Source organism: Zootoca vivipara, chromosome 2, assembly GCF_963506605.1.
Source record: "Zootoca vivipara chromosome 2, rZooViv1.1, whole genome shotgun sequence".
Lineage (NCBI taxonomy): Eukaryota > Metazoa > Chordata > Lepidosauria > Squamata > Lacertidae > Zootoca > Zootoca vivipara.
In genome coordinates, this window is record NC_083277.1 from 82,832,742 (window position 1) to 82,854,741 (window position 22,000).

At 42.8% G+C, this 22,000-nt stretch overlaps 1 protein-coding gene across 5 annotated transcripts in view; it reads left to right on the forward strand.

The window, feature by feature from the left end:
- The window catches only part of EVI5L (ecotropic viral integration site 5 like), a 49,409-nt gene that overhangs the window by 19,927 nt on the left and 7,482 nt on the right, over window positions 1-22,000 (forward strand). Inside the window, exons 6-20 of one of the 5 annotated variants that reach the window (XM_035104850.2) lie at window positions 1,139-1,264; window positions 1,543-1,686; window positions 3,428-3,517; window positions 6,412-6,509; window positions 8,802-8,862; window positions 9,458-9,511; window positions 10,491-10,523; window positions 17,402-17,542; window positions 18,169-18,297; window positions 18,863-19,003; window positions 19,618-19,776; window positions 20,088-20,234; window positions 20,872-20,967; window positions 21,493-21,588; window positions 21,798-21,908. In XM_035104850.2, the coding sequence (XP_034960741.1) occupies window positions 1,139-1,264; window positions 1,543-1,686; window positions 3,428-3,517; window positions 6,412-6,509; window positions 8,802-8,862; window positions 9,458-9,511; window positions 10,491-10,523; window positions 17,402-17,542; window positions 18,169-18,297; window positions 18,863-19,003; window positions 19,618-19,776; window positions 20,088-20,234; window positions 20,872-20,967; window positions 21,493-21,588; window positions 21,798-21,908 (1,626 nt within the window). The remainder of the gene's footprint in view (window positions 1-1,138; window positions 1,265-1,542; window positions 1,687-3,427; window positions 3,518-6,411; window positions 6,510-8,801; window positions 8,863-9,457; window positions 9,512-10,490; window positions 10,524-17,401; window positions 17,543-18,168; window positions 18,298-18,862; window positions 19,004-19,617; window positions 19,777-20,087; window positions 20,235-20,871; window positions 20,968-21,492; window positions 21,589-21,797; window positions 21,909-22,000) is intronic. The other 4 variants (XM_035104853.2, XM_060271757.1, XM_035104856.2 and 1 more) reach the window with 4 other exon arrangements.

Consider the following 22,000-nt stretch of genomic DNA (forward strand, 5'->3'; position numbering starts at 1 on the left):
TCTGGTCCAGGCTGGAGGAATGTAATCTAGAATAAACACAATGAAGTTATTTTTCAGTTACATTCACTGTTGGGCCTGTGTTTGGACTAGGAGCTGGGCTTTCAAGGCATCTTTTTGATATGCCGCTGTCACTCCTTTGTACTAATGCCGTCAATACAAGAATGGAAGCCTATTCATCAACTTTAGTAATGAAAAATGGAATTTCAAGTGCTTCAAAACAAAACAAGTTGCCATTACTTTAAACAGTGATGGGTAGATTGTTATGCATATGTCAGTATAAAATGGGGATTTAGAATGATTTAGAAGAAGCGTCACTGAAAAATCTATTTTTGAGAACACATTTTGCTGCTGCAAATGAAAACTAATACTTGTTTAGGCACTAGAAGTATCTATTATAACAGAACAAGAACAGCAGTATCCTGCTGAGAGCCCCTAATGCAGTGTACCAAAGAAGAACAATTCTACAATGTGTTCCCCTATCAAATTAATTGAAGTTATTCATACTGAATGCACTTAAGATTTGTGTTATTTGCACAAATACTGACTCTGTGAATACAGTATGTTTTTCTTGAATACCGGTACTTTGCGGCAACGTGGTAGTTACCTGTTGAACATACAAAGTTGCACTAAACAGATAATGGATCCATCTAATGCAGTGTTGTCTACAATGATTTGCAAGAGCGTTCCAAAGGCAAGCATCTTGCCCACTTCTGCTCCCTATGACCCATTTAGTTTCTTCTCTAGAGCAATTTTGGCCTTAAATGGAAAGCCTGGACTTTGAAGTCATCTTATTTTACTTGTTATTTTGTATTATATTTACTGTTTTTAATTAGATTTTTGTAATTTTGGATTATGCGGAATGCTTTATCTGAGTGGATGTAGCAACCGAGTAATTTCGTTGTTCCCACAAGGGGACAATGACAATAAAGATATCTTATCTTATCTTAACTGGAGGTGCAAGGGATTGAAACTGACATCTTGTGCAATCAAAGTATATGTTCTGCTATTGGTATCACCTTTCCCTGTTGCATTCTTTTTTTTAAGGGGGGAATCTGTGGTGATATCAGTTGTGTGTCATAATTTCCTTTTGATACAGAATCACTTTGAAGCTTATGCAAGCATCTTCTCTCATTTCTAGATGCCTGAAGAAGAGGCATTCTGTGTGTTTGTACGTCTGATGCAAGAGTACAGATTACGGGAGCTGTTTAAACCCACTATGGCTGAGCTAGGGCTCTGCATCTACCAGTTTGAGTACATGCTGCAGGTAAAAAAAAAAGACTGCATTTGCCATGCATAAAGAAGCTTCTAAGGATACAAGTTGTTAGACTGTGAATTACTTCCCTCCTGACTCCTAAAAATCCTGTAGCAGTCTCAAGTACATCAGCTTTTATTATTTTAGGGCAATAAAGTTAAGGGTACTAATTGCTATATGTGTGGCCCTGCCTTTGAGAATCCAGCGTCCTGGCTCTGGGAATCCAACTGTCAGGCTCAAGACTTGCTGTTATGTCTCTTGATTAAGAGCTGTGTTCTGTGTCTCTTCAGGAGCAGTTGCCTGAACTGAATATCCACTTCCGTTCTCAAAGCTTCCTTACCTCTATGTATGCATCATCCTGGTTTCTTACCCTCTTCCTTACCACCTTTCCTCTGCCTGTGGCCACTCGAGTGTTTGACATCTTCATGTACGAGGTAAAGCATTTGATATAAAAATGTAAGGGGATTGGGGAAAGAGACAGGGCTGCAGAAAGACCGGAAGAGCAGCAATGAGAGAATGACCTGTTCAGTGTGACGTATTACAACAAGTCTGCATATATCGAGGAAGAATTAATGGCTGGTTTTTAAAATAACATTCCTCCTCCAGGCTGTTGTATGCTATGAAATGTGGATTGTGTAAAGACATAGTGTAAGATTCTAAATATTTTAGAAATAAAACCTGGATCAAATCCTGGAACTAAATCCTTGCCAGAGTGCAATACTTTCTGCTTGCACAGTGGGATTTCCCCCCACCCATGTATGTTGCCCTGTGCTGTCCCTAAATCTCTTGAGGGGGGGACACCCTCAGAATAAACTTAGCGAGCACATGTGGGGAAGCGGGGGGGTGGGTCCTGTTGTGGAAATGGAAGCCATTCCATCCACACAAGGATTTATCGTATCGGCCTGAATATAAGCCCCACTTTTTTTCCAAATTCCAACCGTGAAAAGTTAAAGTGCGGCTTAAATTCGCGACCTTACAGAAATGGGTTTTTACTATATTGTTGCTGAAACAGACATACGGTAAAACGGAACGGGTGTGAGTGCCTGCGGAATTTTAAGGGAGCGGCTTATATTTGGGTATTGTCTTTTTTTTTTCCTTGAATTTTAAAGGTGCGGCTTATATTTGGGTGTGGCTTATATTCGGGCCAATATGGTACTTAGTGCTTTGTTGAATACAACCAGAAATAAACCTGTTACTTTCAGCATTCTCATCTGCAGTCAGAAACTGACCCGTGCCCAGGAAGTCCACAAAATTACAAGGAAGTTGTGGTCTTGTTGTGAACCGCCCTGAGACCTCTGGGTATAGGGTGGTGTATAAGTTGAAATAATAATAATAATAATAATAATAATAATAATAATAATGTATGTTGTGTCCATCTCTCCTACGCCACTAGCCCAGGTCTGTGTAAGGAAGTGTGTGTGAGTGATATTCTGTTTAAAAGTGACACCGTTTCCATAAAAAAGGTGTTGTAGCCAAACACCAGCTCTTCAAAATATTACAGATTACAGAATGTCCCTTTAAACGAAGTGTCTTCAAATGCTGTAAGAAGAGCCCTGCAGGATCAGACCAAAGGCCTTATCTGCTCCATCCTGTTTCCTGCAGTGGCCAATCAGATACCTAATGGAAAGTTCAGAACAGGGAGGAAATGGGAAACAAACATTCCCCCTCTGCTGTTCCCTAGCAACTGGTATACAGAGGCCTACTGCCTGTGATCTTTGAGGTAGTATATAGCCAAAATTATTAGCAGCCATTAATAGCCTTATCCTCCATGAATTTGTCTAATCCCCCTTTAAAGACATCAAAGTATTATCTCAGCTCCATTTGTCATAGAATTCTGTAATTGTGTTCATTTATACTTGTGCAAATATGCTAGCATCCATATGCCCATTGCTGCTTAAGCAAGTTGTTAAGTCGTGTTTAATTCAGAGCTCTCTTGGCCTAACTTGGCAACGGATGAGCCAACACATTCTCTGGATGATGTGCTCGGCTTGATGATTTTATCGGGGGTTGGAAACTAGATATATTTCCTTTCTGTTGGATATATTCTAATCTTATTTACATTTCCACTTCATAGGAAATGTGGCTTATTCCTCAATTACTCCATAGACTTACTCCGAATTATAGGAAACTCCATTTTGGGGTGGAGCCTATCTAACTTCTGCTGACTTCTTACAGGGATTGGAAATAGTCTTCCGTGTGGGGATGGCTCTTCTGCAATTCAACCAGGCTGAACTGATGCAACTGGACATGGAGGGGATGTCACAGGTCAGCTCCTACGGTGAACTGTAGGACTAGAGGTAGACTTGCTAGTTTCTGTCTCTCATTCGGATACCCGTATGGGGGAGAAAGACATGAAGGGAAAATGGAAGTGGGGGGGGGGGCTGGTTGAGAACTGACACATCAGTCATCTTTGGAACATCCTAAACCCTAGCCATTTCAGCCTGACTTATTCCTGAGGGCAATGGCTCACTGCCCAAATGCTGGCAACTCGCTATTCCTCTGCAGTTTGATTTATGTGATGACCCAGTCAATTTGTTTTCACTATCAGCTGTTGGGATCTAGAATCTGCTTGTAGGGGCATAAGATCTGCTCAAGGCCTTGACCAGAGTCTCAATGCCCACTTGCATTCCAGGGGCCAGCTTTGAATGCTTCTCAGTCTTTTGTGGTACTATATGAGCATTCCAAATGGGATGCTGTTTGAGTAACATGTCTGCAATACAATCATAGAGTGGTAGAAGAACAATAATAGAATCATAGAGCGGTAGGGTTTGAAGGGATCCAGAGGGTCCTCTAGTCCAACCCCCTGCAATGCAGGAATCTCAACTAAAGCATCCATGACAGATGGCCATCCAACCTCTGCTCAAAAACCTCCAAGGAAGGAGAATCCACCAACTTCTGAGGGAGTCCATTTCACTGTTGAACAGCTCTTGCTGTCAGAAAGTTCTTCCTGATGTTTAGTTGGAATGTCCTTTCTTGTAATATTATAGCCCTTTTTAAGATACTGGTGTATGTTGGTGTTTGGAATCTACTAAGTGAGGAAGAGAAGTATCACAAGAAAATATCTTGAGCTGCAATCCTAACGCCACTTACCTTGAACGCCAAATGTCCTTGAACTCAGTAGGAAATAATTCTGAAGAGACATGGTTGGGATTGTGCTGTTACTGAGTGCAGCTTAGTTGGGACCTTTTGTTGCTTTTTTGCAGTTGCTAACACCATTAGTGTTGAAATATTGAGGTGAGAGGGAGAGTATACGTTCTTACTCTGGCCATTCAAATATCTATTTTGTTCTTACTTTTCCTACAGTAATTCTAAAAGGAAGGTAAGGAAACTAAACTTTAGAGTTGCCTTGAGTACTGAACTGCCGCAGGTGGAGAAAGACAATGTCCCACTGTGATAGGTATTGGAAGTAATATGCAGGATTAGCTAGAGCTAGGAAGGGTGGGCTTGCATTTGGGGTAAGTACTATCCACCCAACTAGGTGGCAAATTGCAAGGTTGAACTTACAAAATTTAAGTCTTTAGGGCTAAAGATGTAATGCCAGAAAAAAATTGCTGAAGGTACAGAAACAAAAATGGCAGTAAAAATCAATCTAAATTGTGTTGGCTCACAACTTTGAAGTGTCAAATCTTCTGAAAGCTGATCCTGGTTCTTCACCCTTGCAGAAGGAGCTTGGGAGCATTTTCAGCTGACGGGTTGCATAAAAACTTTTTAAATATATGGCCAGGACCTATCCCATTTGTAATATTTTCACTGTGAGATTTGTGTTAAACACATTCTTCTCCTGAAATAAATCTAGTCTGTGGATACCAGATTTAATCTCCACTTCAGGTCAACCCAGTTTTCCCATAACATGGAATACATCTTATTCAAGGCCTTTATACTATGCTCTTTAGCTGGAAAATAACCCAGAGTGGCTTACAAATAAGTAAAAATAACATAGTCCCTGCCTTCAGGCTTACAGGCTAAAAAGCCACTGCACAAATGGGGGTGGAGGGTGGGGAGGGATAGGGAGTGAAAGCAAAAATCTTGGTCACCAAATGAATAATAATAATAATAATAATAATAATAATAATAATTTATTATTTATACCCCACCCATCTGGCCGGGTTCCCCCAGCCACTCTGGGCGGCTTCCAACAGAATATTAAAATACAGAAATCCATCAAAAATTAAAAGCTTCCCTAAACAGGGCTGCCTTGAGATGCTTTCTAAAGGTCTGGTAATTGTTATTCTCTTTGACCTCTGGTGGGAGGGCATTCCACAGGGCGGGTGCCACTACCGAGAAGGCCCTCTGCCTGGTTCCCTTTAATTTGGCTTCTCGTGGCGAGGGAACCGCCAGAAGGCCCTCGGCGTTGGACCTCAGTGTCCGGGCAGAACGATGGGGGAGGAGACGCTCCTTCAGGTATACTGGATTATTAATGTTACAAGGTTCTCATAGCGATCAGCTTGGATGGGAACAGGCTGCTCACAGTTTAAAAGCAGACCTTGGCAGATCCTTAGAAATAGCCCAGTGACCCAGCCTTCCTAGAAGTTGGCCTTAGGGAATGGGGCCTAGCTGGAATCTGCCAGCTTCTTCTCACTCCTGTCTCATCAAGTGGTCTAATCGGGGACAGTTATCATACATCATACATGCATACCAGAGAAGGTGGTCCTGACACTTCTCACAAAGAAGTTGGCACTGGGGGCCTCTGCGAGAGCAGAGAAGGGCCCCACTCCAGCTGGTGACAGCAGTGGTGATTGAAGGTGACAGTTCCTTGCTGTCCGTTGCTTCTGTTCACTGCTGCTTCGACACTGTTTTAGGAGGTGCTGTCAAACACTTATGAGCAAAGGATTGAGCCTATAGGCAGCCTGTTTGGAGGCCTGCCTGTGTGTTTGGTGTGTTGCACATGTGCCTTGAGGTGGGGAAGAGCTAACGTTTCTAAAGTGCTTTTAATGCACTAAAACGAATGTGGTCAGGAGTGCTCCCCCCCCACTTCCATTCCAGACCATAATGCTAGATTATGTAATTCTCAAGAGGTAAAATTCAAGTGAGTAGCCACTCCCTCTGTCTTAGCTTTCTGGGAAGGAGTAGATACAATTAAGCTGGACGTTAGAAGCAGGTTTGCTGACCAGGGAATGCATCCTAAGCGCATTCTGACTTTAGTGTTGCCTTTTTCACAGTATTTCCAGAAGGTGATTCCTCATCAGTTTGAAAACTGCCCTGATAAGCTGATCTTTAAGGCTTACCAGGTCAAATACAACCCGAAGAAAATGAAGCGGTAAGTATTCCTTTATCATATATCTCATACATGTGTGTGTTTTGCCGATTTCTTTAGAAAGCTGAGTAGGGAAGAATTTCTCTTGGAGGATGCAGGGTTTTCTGTTACGATTGGTGGCACGTAAAAGGGGCCTTTTCACCAGATAGTGTTTGTGAGAAGTGGTCATGGACTGTTGCTGAAACTTGGACAAAGTAGCACCAAATTTTGTTGGCTGTAGACACGAAACACCTGAGGTGATACCCTGCTGTGTCCACACATTAGCAGAACAGACTTCCACCTGCCCAGTGGAACTACCCTTTCCTCTTCTCCCCTCTACAGCCCTCTGCACACCCACCAAATATGCTTTGGAGGGCTGGAAGGACCCCCCCCCCCCGAGCAGGATTTGGGACATTCAGGAGGCTGCAGGGTGGAGGAGCAGAAGGAGGAATCCACTCGCACAGCATCATGTTGGATGTTGCCCCTGCTTTCCAGAAATAACTCAATCTTATGTGTGTTTATTACTTGTGCGCTTCATGAATTTTAACAATCCCTTTACAATCACACATCAACGTAATTAAAGTGCAAGTTAAGCAAATTGACCCAGTCAAAAATAAACTCCTATTCCTACCCTAAGCCCATTCCAACTATATTAGCTGTATAATCAGCGGAGTCTTTAAACATTAATGGAAAGGGAAGAGAGAACTTGGAACCTTTGTAACAAAAGTTCAAACGGGGAGACTAAATCTGATCAGAAACTCTTCCTGTGTCGTGCTTCTAAAACATGGCACTCTCACTAATTGCTAAGATACAAAGTTCTAATTGGCAGTAAGTGTATGTGGAGATTTGGAATTTGCAATGAAAATACTGACGGTTATCTACCAAGAAACCTTTCTGTGGCTTGTCCTTTTTGATGGATTTGATCATCCTACTTTAAGCTTACGAAGAACACCCACAAAATCACATGTAAACAAGGGATGTGGGTGGCACTGTTGTCTAAACCACTGAGCCTCTTGGGCTTGCTGATCAGAATGTCAGTGGTTCGAATCCCCGTGACGGGATGAGCTCCCATTGCTCGGTCCCTGTGTTTTCTCATTCGCTCAATTTAAGATAAATTTCAGGGGTTGGAAAGAGCATGGTGTGGCTTTTTGTGTACCTTACATCCTAAAGATCAAATCTCTTTAAAGATAGGAGATCCTGGCTGCCTTTTAACTTATTTGTAAACTGGGGTCTCATCTATTTTATTTATTTTTATCAAACAGAAATTCTATGTTGTTTGATTGTAATAAAAAAAACCTGAGCTTTTTACAAGAAAGGTTAAAATCACTAAGAGTTAAAAGCAATGAAACATTTTAAATATCGTTAAAATGAATAGCAAGAAGATTAAATGTATCGTGTATCTGGATAGGCTTGCCAAAACAAAATGCTTGTGCAAGTGCAAAAGGGGGGGGGGTCCAGCAAAGGTGCCTGCGTAATTATCAGGAGGCAGGTGGGAACAACGTGTTGCTGCTGTTACATGAAAAGATCTCACAAGCATTATGTGACACTTATAATAGTGCCAGTTCCACAGATTAAAGCACTTGAGTGGGCACATAAGGGATAAGGCAATTTGGCCTTGGTACAGAGTGAGTGTAAAATACCCTGTTGTGGGAGACTAGAAACACAGCCAGTTTTAGGGTCAATATGTTAACTGCTAGCGGATGCAGCTGCATCATATATTACCATTCCTTACTGACTTAATTGGAAGTTTAAAAGTCTCCTGATCATGCGACAAATACTGCAGGTAGCCTTGTGTCACTTAGTAATGATGAAGTATGACCCGGGAGACTTTGGAGTTGTTTGTCCAGCATGGATGGTTAGCTATTCCAGTCCTTGGCTTCTCTAGCAGCCAGATTGGGTGCAACTGTAGCAAATCTGATTTTTGCATAGAAAACGGGTTGGGATCTGGTTAAAGGAGCAGAAAAGGGCATCCTGGTGAAGGGAGCTTAACTCACAGGCTGCTCACCTTCCTACAGTTCATTGCCCAGACTTTTGTACCAGAAATGAGCCTAGCTTGGAGAAAATAGACAAGGCAGGCAGTGCCAGTTAATTAACTGGCAAGCATGGGAAAGATTAAACTCCTATTACCCATAAGCCTATTATCCATGTTCCTTAAATTCGAACCCAAATAGACTTCTTTCAATGTGATGGGGGCAGATCAGGCATTAAATGCACAGGTGTGCTGCTATCATATCAGGCTTGTCTCTCAGAGCATCTCCAGAGCGCTGGCGTTCTGTAGGGAGAATCAGGGTGAACTGCATTTTGCCTGTGTTGCAGACTAGAGAAGGAATACACTGCAATCAAAAACAGAGAGATGGAAGAGCAGATTGAAATCAAGGTAAGCTCCTTCCCTCCCTCCCTCCCTCCCCTGTACATTCCTGCACTTGTCTTGCACATATGGCAAGATATAGAACAAAAACATGGGCGTTCCCCTTGCTTCCTTTCCCAAAAAAGCGAGTCAACTTACTCTTTGTTCTTCCAGTGCAAGGCTTCAAGACACTGTTATCCTAAGGGTGTGCAGTGTTGTCCAATGGTCAGATCACATAGATTGTTTTGCTGTTTCATAGCAGTGCCTTGTACCCCTGGTATATTGGTCCTTCTGTCTGCTGCGGGGCTTGCATTCTTTCTATTGTGTCCTCTGCTGTTATAGAAACTCTTGCAAAAGTTCAAGTGCTCACGTACCTTGGCTCCTTTTGTGTCATTCAGTGTACCTTAGGTTTTTTAAAAAGCATTCCTACTTACTGAACTTTAGATCTGTCTCTCTCATTTTCTCTGGTGTAATTCTTGCTTCCTGGTTATTCAATCAGCTGGTTGTGCAGATGGCTCTAGCTCGGTGTTCAGGATTTCAGCATAATTTCTGCATGCTGGCCATCGCTTAACAAAAGCTGATTCTTACAGATTAGAATGCATGTTGACTTTGATCTTGCTTGCAGAGGCTCCGTTCTGAGAACCGTCTTCTGAAACAGCGAATTGAGACCCTGGAGAAGGTGAGGAGAGTACCTGGCCGCATGAAAATTCACTTCCTCCGCTTCCAGACTAGTTTGGCCACCAAAAATGAGGCTTTACACAACCGACTGTCCCAATTGACTGTGGACACTACTCAGGGCGCTAGCCATTAGTCTCTGCTGCGTACCTTCACAGAGACTGCTGAGGATGTTTTTATTTCAAGAAGGTAGGGAGTAATATATGTCCAAAGCAGTGTTACTTAGCTCTCTCACAACCTTTGCTGGTGATGAAGAAGCGGCAACACCTTGGTGATCTGCTGCCTGCACTCTTTAAGACAGAAAAAGTAAACTGCAGGAGCTGCAGACACATGATTATATCGCCATCCCAAAAAACTTATATTCTGGACAGTCCAAGCCTGCTATTGGGACTTCACTGTGCGGCAATTGAATCTTTCGTTGTTTTTCAGCTATGCTATGCCATATACCTCAGATGACTTTATTTTGTGCTAAATATTAAAGTTTTACATGAAAAATACAGAAGTTCTTTGGCCCCGTTTTGATGTACTGTTAACAGAGATCTTGGAGACTTGCCCAGAGCCAGCAACTCCAGGGAGTCTGGCTAATTGGAGAATGGACAACACACAAGTTTGACTCCTAAAATAAGATCTCTTCCATCGACCTAATGGGCAATAAAATTACAGGCTGCTGCAGCATTTGCAATATTGGAGCGAAGTTAATGCAAGGCAAGATTTTCTTGAGGGAATCCATATCTGTTTGCCTTCCCCTGTGGACAGGCACAAAGCACATGCATAAAATGTGCCTTGCTTTCTCCACAAAGGGAAGTGTCACGCTGCGGATTGGACACTGTTCTGGAATGGAAGTTCTCTACTTGGGCTCTGTTGGGTTCTTTTTTTTCTTCTGTGCTTCTAGCTATAGAGTGTGTGTGTGACCTTGCTTTTGTATCTTTTTCTTTCCTTCATCTTTCCTTCCTTGTCTGGATCTCCCTCTTCTGAGTCTGTAGGAGAGTGCTGCTTTAGCAGATAGATTGATCCAGGTATGGTACAACCTTTTTTTATTTCTATTTCTCCTCTTGGTGTAACATTTCATTCCAGGACAGGAAAACCACTTGCAGCCTTATCTTTGTGTTTGGGTTTACTTGGCACTTCCACCCAGAAGAGTTCAAACTAACAGTTTTGTATTGGTTCTTCAATCACCCGTAACATTATTTAAAGGGGTACTCTCAAATTGCATCCATTAGATCTTGTGATATTAATGATGCTACAATCCTTCCTGTTTTATACAGCTAAGGATGTGAGCTCTGAAGCTGTAGCTCTCTACATCGCTGTTTGCTGATTGGCTTTTAGCTAGAACGATGCTGACAAACTGGCTGAAAGTTTCTGGGTCTTAGCAGATCTATTATTATTATTATTATTATTATTATTATTATTTTAACAGAAACAAAATTAACAATGTTCTGGCTGACTTACCTGGTTTTAGGATACAGTGTTATAGAGACTTTAAAAATGTAGCCCTCAACCATGACACTACAACACCTCCCTTGTGTGAAAATCACTGCACAAAAAAACATTTTCTGTGGTATACTTGATATCTAATTTCTTACATAGATATCACATCTATCTGGGAAACAGCACGCAGACTACTTTCTTTATGGAGATTCTGCTTCCATTGGAAATTACATGTCTTCAGTGTGAACGCCCATCATCCTTTATTCTGCACAGTCCTAGAAGAAATAAGTGTTTATTAAAGCTGCAGGGCATTGCAGCTGCGTTGGAAGCTTTCTGAACGGGCTGTAGATGTGGATATTGGAAGTTTCTCCATGGTTATCTTTTTAATCTGTGGATGAACTTTCTTCCAAGACAATATATAAACTATAGCTGTAAGGAGAAGGGACTAAAATAATTAAAACTGCTCTTAGCTAAACATCTGCTTCTGAATTTTGTGTGGAAATACATGGGAATAAAACCTTCAAGATTCTGAAAAATGAGGTTCTTAATAACACAGTCTTCACCAACACCTCCAGATGTTTTGGATTAAATTTCCATTAGCCCCAGCCAGTATAGCTAGAGTTGATGGCCGTAATAGACCAAAACATCTGGAGTGCACCTTGTTGGCAAAGCGGTTATAGCAAATTAGTTCCAACTAGTGCTTCACATTGGGCTACTTTTGAACAAAATACTTTTGCTAATTAATTAAGAGTTGTTTAGAATTATAAGGTAGATTATGTGGATGATTTAACATCACCTTGACTTGCTTATACTTATACTACAGGACTCCTCTTGTATTATTGCCTCAGGTGCCTGCAGGCAGAGAGGCAACTCATACAAATCCGCCCTGGGGGGTACAACAGTTCTTTCCTTGCACTGAGATACAGAAATGGGAAGCTTAGTATATGCCCAGAACACTGTGCAAACTCAGAAGTTGCAAACAAGGTCTGGCATCTGATTGTGGAAGTGGCACAACCTAACACCAATACTGACAAATGATGCAGCCCATTCAATTAAAAAGAAGAAGTGGTGGCACATCTGTCGGTGTAGAATCTGACTGTGCTTGTCCTGTGAGAATGCCACACTCAGATTTCCACGCATGGGGAAACGCTCTGATCAAAGGGAAGGACTCCCTCTCCTATTTTCTAAGAACACCATTCTTTCCCAATAAGAATACTTGCTGTTTTTCTTCATCTGTGTTCTTATTGCTGTCACGGGTCCTTTCTTGTGCTGTACAAATAGGAAGTATTCAGCTGTTCAGCGTTAACACTGAATGGTCCTTGGACAGCCTGTTTAACCCTTATTCTAAAATAATCCTGTTCAGTTACTTGTTGCTACATGCCATTGAATAAAGTTGTGCTTAGGGTCAAGAAACAGGATTAGGCTTGAACTCTGTTTTTCATGGGAATCAGAATCTGTTAGATTTTAGTACTAGCAGCACTGCTTGAAGTTGGGGTTATTGGCATGATATGTAAAACACAAATCCCCAGGCAACTGTCAATACTGATTCTTGTCCTGTTAGTGCAAGAAAGCGCAAAAAGGACTGCCCTGTCTATGAATTCATCAGACCCCCAGCTTCCTTACATGTGTACCTGCAATTTAGTTCAATAAGTTCTTAATTTGTCAGTCTTTTCATATAGCTTCCCATATTATTGCTTCTGGCCCAGACTTAGATGTCTATAGACATCTCCAACCCTCTCTCACTGCAGAAATTAATAATGAAATAAAGTAGGACAGAGCCAACTGTTCAACAACAAGCTGGCTCTTGTTCTGAGTGGGCAACTTGGCTCTCATGTCCCGCATTTACTAGCACCGCTTGTTGCAGTTCGGTTGCCAGGTCTATTCCAACCCCTCTATCATTTATTTTATCCTCCCTCCTGTTCCAGAAGTGGTCTACAGACCATTTGTGTGGGCGGAGGTGGGGTTTTTCTAAGTTTCTTAATCCTTCATTTTTCGGTTGAAAGAAAGTAGGAATCTTAGTCTGCTTTTTCCTTGGAGGGGCATCCTCGACGCATATAGGTGATATGCCCAGTTCTTTATAGCGTTGCCTTGTCAGAACCATTGATAGTTTCAGGGTGGTTGTGACGGCTTTAAAGAGTTCACAGTTAGTCTGAGAAGCTACAGAAGGGTGGAGATTTAAAAGCCCTTCCAGCAGCTCCCATAATCTTTTGCTGATAAGACTGCAGGTTAGTAATTATTATTTCCTGAACTGAGTCTCTTCTTAGTCTCTTTATCAGTGTGTTTTTGTTATAAAGGCTCTTACTCACGTAGACGAGGCTTAGAGGGAGCTTGCCTTGGCGCCATTATCCCGGAAGTCAACAACCAATTGGCACTAAAAGGGGTGGTGGGGAGATCTTTTCTAAAAGATCTCTCAAAGCTAACCCATCCTCCCCACATTTGCCTGTGTTTGCACTCCTCAGCTGCTGCTGTTTCAATACCACAATTTACAGTCACGGAAATTGTGTGGGTCCTAAAATATCTCTCGAGTGTCAAAGGCCAGGGGAAAGAGGCACATCTTCTGTATTCAGCAACAACTGCAGTGAAGTTGCCAGGCAGACCATTGTGGGGGAGGGAATTCCACGACTGCCACAGAAAATGCCCTCCTATATTTATATCATCAGCACACACATTGATGTACAGCCAAGGGTAACTATTTTACAAAAGCAAGCAGTGCTTCCAATTAGACACTGTACTGCTTCTAATGGGTCCCAGACACTCACCAAGTGGTTCTTAATTAAGTCTGATGGAGGACCTACTTAAGATCTTCGCCAGCCAGAAAAGACTTGGGGTGGGGAGGAACCATGATGAATGCAGATGGTATTATTCAGAGAAGAAAAGCTGGTGTGGTGTTGAGGCTGACGTAGTGGGCTTGGGAAGAGGAAGGAGGCTCACATTCCCTCAGTCCATTTGCCCCCTTGTCCATGGGGAAGTCACAAATGCCTCTCAAGGGCAGAAGGTGAGCTTCGTGGTTTCCCCTAATCGGTTTTCTGCCTCTGCCCACAGGTATTCTCTGATTTTGCGAATTGCTTTCGATGACTGGACATCTGTTACTAGTATACACAATATGGCTGATGGCACAGGATCTGTGGAAAGACAAATTCCTGGAACATTATGTTTTCATATCTTATGCTGACATAAGGCATATAAATATTACAGTTTCTAGGAATTACAATTTTTAACAAATAAGGCACACATCTCTTACAGTTGCGCCTAGAAAACCATGGAATTCTTTGGCCCTCCCCAACCCTTGCTTCAGGCTGTGCCTCCCAAGCAGAATCTAAGAGTACAGAACCTTCTTTCTGTAACATAACAGGCCCTTTCAGAGCATGTACATCTGGGGGTTGTATTAAATGGCCCTTGTGTAGATTTGGGGGAGTTGGAAGTCTTTTGGGGGGCAGTGTTGCACAACTGGAATGAGAAGCATGATAGCATTTCTGGGCTTAAATGCCTTCAGGACATTGCCCTTTTAAAACACATGTATCAAAGTCTTCCATTTAAAACACTTTGTGTCAGAGAGATGGATTCTAGCTTAGCCTTTTCAGTAAAGTGATAGCTTAGCTTTGCACACATGCAAAGGGTTTTGCATAGGATTGCTTTCAAAGCAGCAGCCCCCCTTCATAAAACTCGTGATGTCATATGGACTTAACCACATGTGGCGTTAAAAGACTGGTGCACTCCCTAGTCCACCAAGCGAAATAAAAATGGGGGCAAAACCGACACGCACAATCCTTTTTCTGTATGGCTAGTGCTGGAGCAATGCTTTGGGAAGCCGGTATGGTAATTAATGCTACTCTGCTTACCACTTTTTAAAAAACCAACCCTCTTAAGAAGAACCCTGCTGGATGAGACCAAAGACCCATCTAGTCCAGCATCCTATTCTGACAGTGGCCAACCAAATGTCTATGAGGAGGCCACAAACAGAGCATCACACAGCAGCATTCCTGGCAGCTGGCATTCAGAAAAGTGCAGCCTCCGATACTGGAAGCAATCCAGCCACCATAGCTAGTAGCCATTAATCACTTTATCCTTCACAAATATGTCTAAACCTCTTTTAAAACCATCTGAATTGAAGGCCATTACTATATATGTTGTGGTTGCAAACTATGTACTGTGAGAAAAAGACTTCCTTTTGTCTCTTATAGAATCTTTTGATATTCGGCTTCATTAGATGATGTTGGGTTTTGGTATTCTATGGGGCAGGCAGAGACGTATCTCTAGCCACTCTGTGTGCATAATTTTATATAACTTTGTCATGTCACACCTAACTCGCCATATTTTCAAAACTAAAAAAGCCCCAAGAGTTGTAATCTTTCCCCCAAGGGAGTTGTTCCAGTCTCATCATTTTGGTTGTCCATTTTTGAACTTTTTTCAGTTCTACCAAATAACTTTTTTGAGGTGTGGTGTCTAGAACTGTACACAGTATTCTAAGTGCGGTCGCATCGCAGATTTGTATGAGGGCATTATGAAGGTCCCTGCTCCTTAACATGGAATTTGCCTTTTTCACATTTGCCGCACACAAAGTCTGCATTTTTATTGGGCCATCTACCTGGGCAAGTCTCAATACTGATCCTTGTAGGACTCCACTTCTTACATCCTTCATTTGTGAGAAGGACTGTCCATTTTTCCCAACACTCTGCTTCCTGTTCTTTATCCAGATAACTGATCCATAAAATGACCTCTCTTCTTACCCCATGACTGCTAAGCTCAGGAGTCTTCAGTGAGGAACTTTGATCAAATGCTTCTTGTCAGACTAAGTACAGTACGTACGGTTGATTGGGTCACACCTATCCAAATGTTTATTGATACTCTCAAAGGACTTTAAAAGGTTAGTGAGACAGGAAAACTGCAGCCTAAAGAACAGTAGCAACAGTTCTAATTCTGCCAAGAAGGCTATTTTCCACCAAACCACACCCACTTGCCCTATATGTGATGTCAGGTGTGGGGCAGGTAAAGATGGGGAGCTTTAAAGTGCTCTCCTGATCGTTCCTTGGCAAGCAGAGCTTGCTGTCTCTGCTGATCAGTGCCACTGGGATTAGCTGCACTGCTGACCTGCCAAAATGACCTGTCAAAGGTGGAGAGCTTAACAAGCCAATAATTTCTCAGATCCATCCTGGACTCCTTTTTTTAAAAAATGGTGTTAGAGTGGCCACTTTATACTCTTCCATACAAGACTGATCTTGGGGACAAGCCATATACTTTTGTTCGAAGGATTCTTCAAGAACTCGGGTGGTTACCAATGGGACTTGGTGATTTGTTTGGTTTTAATTTGTCAGTGATGCCTAGAACTCCACCTCTTCTCACCAGTTTGCTTCAGTTCAGGCACAGGGATCTGCCCTGCATTTTTTTGCAATGAAGACAGATTTGCAATGAAGGGATTTATTCACCTCCTCTGCAATCTCACTTTCTTCTTTTATCACTCCTTTGATTTCCCCGATCATTTAAAGGTCCAACTGCCTCCCGGTTTCCTGCTTTTTATGTATTCAATTTTTTTGTTGGTCTTAATGTTAAACTTTGCAAACTTTTCTTCTTTTGCATCCCTTGTTGTCTGCTTGCATTTATTCGCATTTCCCTGTTTAGGGAAGTTTTTAATGTTTGATGTTTTATCACTTGATTATTATTATTATTCTATTGGGAGCCGCCCAGAGTGGCTGGGGAAACCCAGCCAGATGGGTGGAGTATAAATAATAAATAATTTTTTTGTTTTGTTTTGTCAAAGTTCATGCTGCTTTTTGCTCTCCACATTTGGGCAGGACTTTCATTTTCTGAAGGAAGACTTCTTGCCTCTAACGCCTTCCTATACATCCCTTAGATGAGCTTCTGTCATAGTTTTGAAGAACTTGCAAGCATATTTGAGAGATTTGACCCTCTTGACTGGTAAAAAGGAAGCTGAACGGCAGTTTTCTCATTTTTGAGAATTTTCCTCTTTTGAAGTCAAATGTAACTGTTGGACTTTGCTGGCAATTTCCCACTTACATCTACGTTGAATTTGATAACACTCGTCACAGTACCCAGTTGGCTCATCAACACTTGCATCTTGCACCAGGTCCTGGGTGCCTTTTAAGATTAAGTCGACGGTAGCCTCCCTTCCATTCAGTTCCATGGCCAACTGTTTTCGGGCACTGTCATTTGGGGTATTTAGAAACGTTATCTCTTTGTCATGACCAGATCACACATGTGCCCAGACACCCATTGTAACAACATTTCCTCCTGCTTGATTTCATACATCATCTCAAGATCACCTTGCACACTTTAGCCAAGGGTTGGGGGTGATAATACTTTTCCCAGTTCTAAGGGACTGTTGGGACATGGAATTGCTTCTCATAGTGATGCAGTGGAGGAGAGTGCCCATCCTCTACTGGGATCCCATAGAGAAATGATACATGGATGTGTTTATCTTGAGATAATAGCTTCTTGTCTCGTTTTTCAGGGCCAAGTTACACGTGCACAGGAGGCTGAAGAGAACTACATCATCAAACGAGAACTGGCAGTGGTTAAGCAACAGTGCAGTTCAGCAACCGAGAATTTGCAGAAGGCTCAAAGCACTATTCGGCAATTGCAGGAACAGCAGGTGATGGGCATCACAAATGAAGCAGCCCGGGCCAGGGGAGGGGGTGAAATTAAAGAGGTACAAGTAAACTGGTTTGGTGTTTGGTGGTTTTCCTGGCCCAAGAAGTACAGAGTAGCCCCTATTTTCCCCACCCCTCCCTCTCTTGCTAATACACAGAGAATTCAATTCACTCAAATTCATGGGTTTTTAAAAATTAGTTTTACCATATTTTGGTCACTAAGAACATGAATGTGCACTGAGTAAATATACCTGCATCTTCCTAGTGCAGGGGGAGGGAACCTTTTTGGCTCCACAGGCCAAATCTTTTTTCAGGATCTGCTTCATGGGCCAAATTTGACATGAGGGTAGGGTCAGTGGAAGAAATGTTAAACATCTCCCTGCCTACTTTTCTTCCCCCTATAAGTGCATTTTGCTAAACACACTCAACCACTGCAGTAAAAACTGTAGAAAACATTGGAGGTGGCATTTGTTACTTGAAGGGTTATGGATGGTAGCAACATCTAGGAACTGTAGTAGTAGTAGTAGTAGTAGTAATAATAATAATAATAATATACTTATAACTCGCCCATGCAACTGGGTTGTCCCAGCCACTCTTGTTTTATCAACGTTTCTCATCCTGTTTGCAGGGAAATCCCCGCTACTCTGAGGAGTTCGTGAGTCACCTGGAAACAGAGCTGGAACAGTCACGTTTGCAGGAGTCCGAGACCCTGAGTGCGCTTAAAGAGATGCAGGACAAAGTGCTGGACATGGAGAAGGTGCATTGGCTAAAAGGACTAGCGTGAAACATGCATGTTTTAGAAAGCAGCCTAGGCTAGTAGGGCCTGAGCTGCCAAAAGCTTGATACAGACCTCTCTGCAATGCCCATGTTGATTAAGATTGCATTATGGGGGGGTGAATTTACACTTATCAGTCTCAGCAAGGAAAAGTCAAGAGATTACTTTTTCTTGTTTGCTCTTCTATGATTAGTCTTCCTTTCTGAATATACACCTTGAGGTTGCATCAGTAATTTCCTGCAGAAAAACTGTTGGAAACTGCACTTTTCAAGGGCAGTTTAAATACGGATTTTATCATGATCAAGATGCATTCAGGAGAAATTGTCGTCACAGGAAGATAGCAGGGAAAGAGCAATGTTGGGTGAGATTCATCCGCACAAAACTCATCAGAACTTATTGGGTATATTCATCCTGGGACTCCAGGTAGCGTGTGTGATATTTAAAGAGGTCTGGTTTTCCTGATTGCACTGTTCAGAATTTTAGACTTTTGGGCACCAGAGTGGGTTGAAATGCTTCAACCATATCACCAACCCTCTTCCCTCTGCAGAAGAATAGCTTGCTTCCAGATGAAAACAATGTGGCTCGCCTTCAGGAAGAGCTGAAGGCTATGAAAGTGCGGGAGTCTGAGGCTACGAAATCCTTTCGGGAACTGCAGCAGCAGGTGAAGGAGCTCAACGACAATTGGCAGGTATGATCCACTAGAATGGTGGCCCGCTTAAGCAGTGCCCTGCTTCCTTGTCCCTGTTGCTGAATTCCTACATGCTGCTGTTTGGGTGACATATGGTAACCCCCTTTTTTCTGGAAGGCTGCAAGGGCTCGGCCTGTAAATTACATAGCAGTAAATCTGATACTCGTACCAAGCAAGGGTCTTAAACAAAAGTTAGATATGTAAGCAATCACAACATACAGTGGTGCCTCACTTAATGAATGCCCTGCTTAACGAAATTTCCGCTTAACAAAAGGATTTTTCGAGCGGAGGTTGCCTCACTAGACGAATTCGTTTTATGAAAAATTCATCTAGCGAATCGCGGTTTCCCATAGGAATGCATTGAAATTCAATTAATGCGTTCCTATGGGCAAAAAAAATTCAAAAATAATTCAATGCATTCCTATGGGATTCGCTAGACGAATTTTATGTTATAAGAAAAGACCCGTGGAACGAATTAAATTCATCTAGCGAGGCACCACTGTATAAGGAAATAGCATGGTCTTAAAGCAGAGCACATGGGAGTATTGAGACCAATGAGCATCATATGCCTATACTAAGACATGAAAGTTATCTTTCTGTCTCCCTCACGCTAGGCCCACCTGAGCCGGACAGGTGGGCGATGGAAGGAATCTCCTCGCAAGAACACGATGAATGACCTCCAAGATGAATTGATGAGCCTCCGTCTGCGTGAGACGCAGGCACAAGCTGAAGTCCGCGAACTGCGTCAGAGGGTGGTGGAACTTGAAACCCAGGTGACAATCTTTTGTTGTTGTTGACTTGCAGTTATGGCAATTCTACACAGACTCCTTGAAAAAAATAAATTCCTCCCCATCTATTCTTATGGCTCACATTCCACTTGCAATGTGAGCATATTTCCTTAACTGAAGACTTGGTTTGGGTTTTTTGTTTTTTTAAACATGCAAACAGTGACTATTCAGTGAAAGTATAGGGTTTTGTACTGTATTATAGGCACTTACTGAGTACACTCAGAGTGTGCCATGTAAGAATATGGCGCACACCAACCTATTTGTCATAAGCGTGTCTGGTCTTGCCTTTATTTCAGGATCAGATCCACAGCAACCATTTAAACCGGATGGAGCAGGAGTGTGCTGGACTGCACGAAAAGGTCCAATACCTTACGGCCCAGAACAAGGGGCTGCAGACCCAGCTGAGTGAGACCAAGCGCAAGCATGCTGAATCCGAGTGCAAGGTGAGATCTGGCCTAATGCCATGCAGTTGACACAGGCTGCTTTCCCTTAAGCCTTTCATGTAGGACAAGGAAGGAATCTTGCTGCACTGCTGCTCTGAAGTCAAGGAACTCAGAGCAGAAATCATGCAAATTTACAAAATACACCCCACCCTCCAAATCAATTCCTTGGCACTGGTGCCCTGCATTGGCTTACCAGTTGTGGTTTGTTTCATCTATTCCCATTTCAATATAACATTAAACCAGAGATTGTGGTTTGTGGCTTCATGCTAGGGAGGGAAGGAAGCAGGTGCCCATTTATGTATTCATGAAAAACAATTGACTACTATTTACCATGACATGCGAACATATCCCTGGAGAGCCCAGATTTTGTCTGTTTATTCTGAAGAGGAGACTGGGCTCCTGCACGTCTGACATCCTTGATTTTAGCCGCTGCCCTGGATTTTAGTCAGTGTCCTGTGTGTATTCCTGGGAATTCCAGGTAGTTTAGTGACTCATTGTGGGTCTGGTGAGATCTTCAGCTGCCAAAAGAAACTGCAGGCGATCCCCCCCCCCATGTACTGGCCACAGCCCCCATTGGCTGACCTCGTTGCTTGCACTCCACTGGGCTGCTGCCACTGGCTTGCATTTTCTGTTTCAGAGCAAAGAAGAGGTGATGGCTGTGCGCCTGCGAGAAGCCGACAGCATGGCTGCAGTGGCGGAGATGCGGCAGCGGATTGCTGAGCTGGAGATCCAGGTTAGGGAGCAAGGAGGATAATGAGCAATGAACCTGCCTTGTACCTAAAGCAGAATTTTGTCCCAGGAGCATTTGTTTCTTGTTGTGTGAACTGTTGTTCCTTCTGTCTCTGCAGCTAGCTGAGAGGTCTGGGGGCTGAAAACATGTTTTATTTGTCATTATTTAAACCAGGGGTAGCCAATGTTGGTCCCCTTCTTTAGTTCTGCTTACACAGCTTACAAGTTTTTTGGGTTTTTTTAAGAGACCTGAAGATCAAGCATTCAACTTTTGTTTACATAAGGAATTCTGTATAGGAAATACAGACTCTCTTGTTTCTCCAGTTCCCTTTTTCAAAACATAAACAATCAACCACACGGACTGTGTCAAATTTGTATAATGTAGACACAAGTGCTTGCTCATTTGTGCAGTCTGTGAAATAATGCATACAAAGGGGAGGAGGAAGAAGCAAATGTGCTTTCTCTCCACTTCCTTCTCTGCCAAGCACCTGACCCTTCTAAATTCCCATCTCTTCTTTCTTCCACACAGAGGGAAGAAGGGATGATTCAGGGCCAGCTCAACAACTCGGACTCCTCCCAGTACATCCGTGAACTCAAGGACCAGATTGATGAGCTCAAGGCAGAGGTGAGCCCAAACTAGTAGGAGAAAGGGAGGAGGAATCCACCAAGGGGTTGGGGTTGTGTGACTTCTGGTGTCTTCTCTGCTGGCCTCTGTTAGCACCCTGCATCAAGTCACGGCTGCTTGTATTTATCTTTTTGAACATTTAATATTTATTGTTTGCAATCGAAGAATACAAATACGCCTCCGTCTGTGTCCCCATTCCTTCTCCCCAGCTGCCTATTTCTGTGCAGGGCCTCCAGCTGGAGAACAGACATAAGCGACTGGGGCTTACAAAACTGCTGATTTCCTCAGGAGATGATAGAGATCAGAAGTCAGCTTTTAAGGTGCGAGTCAACCAGGTGGTTGGCTACCAGTTGGAACTCACAGCAAAGGAGCTCCAAAGACTCACACCATGAGCCTTTGTCCGGGGCATAGG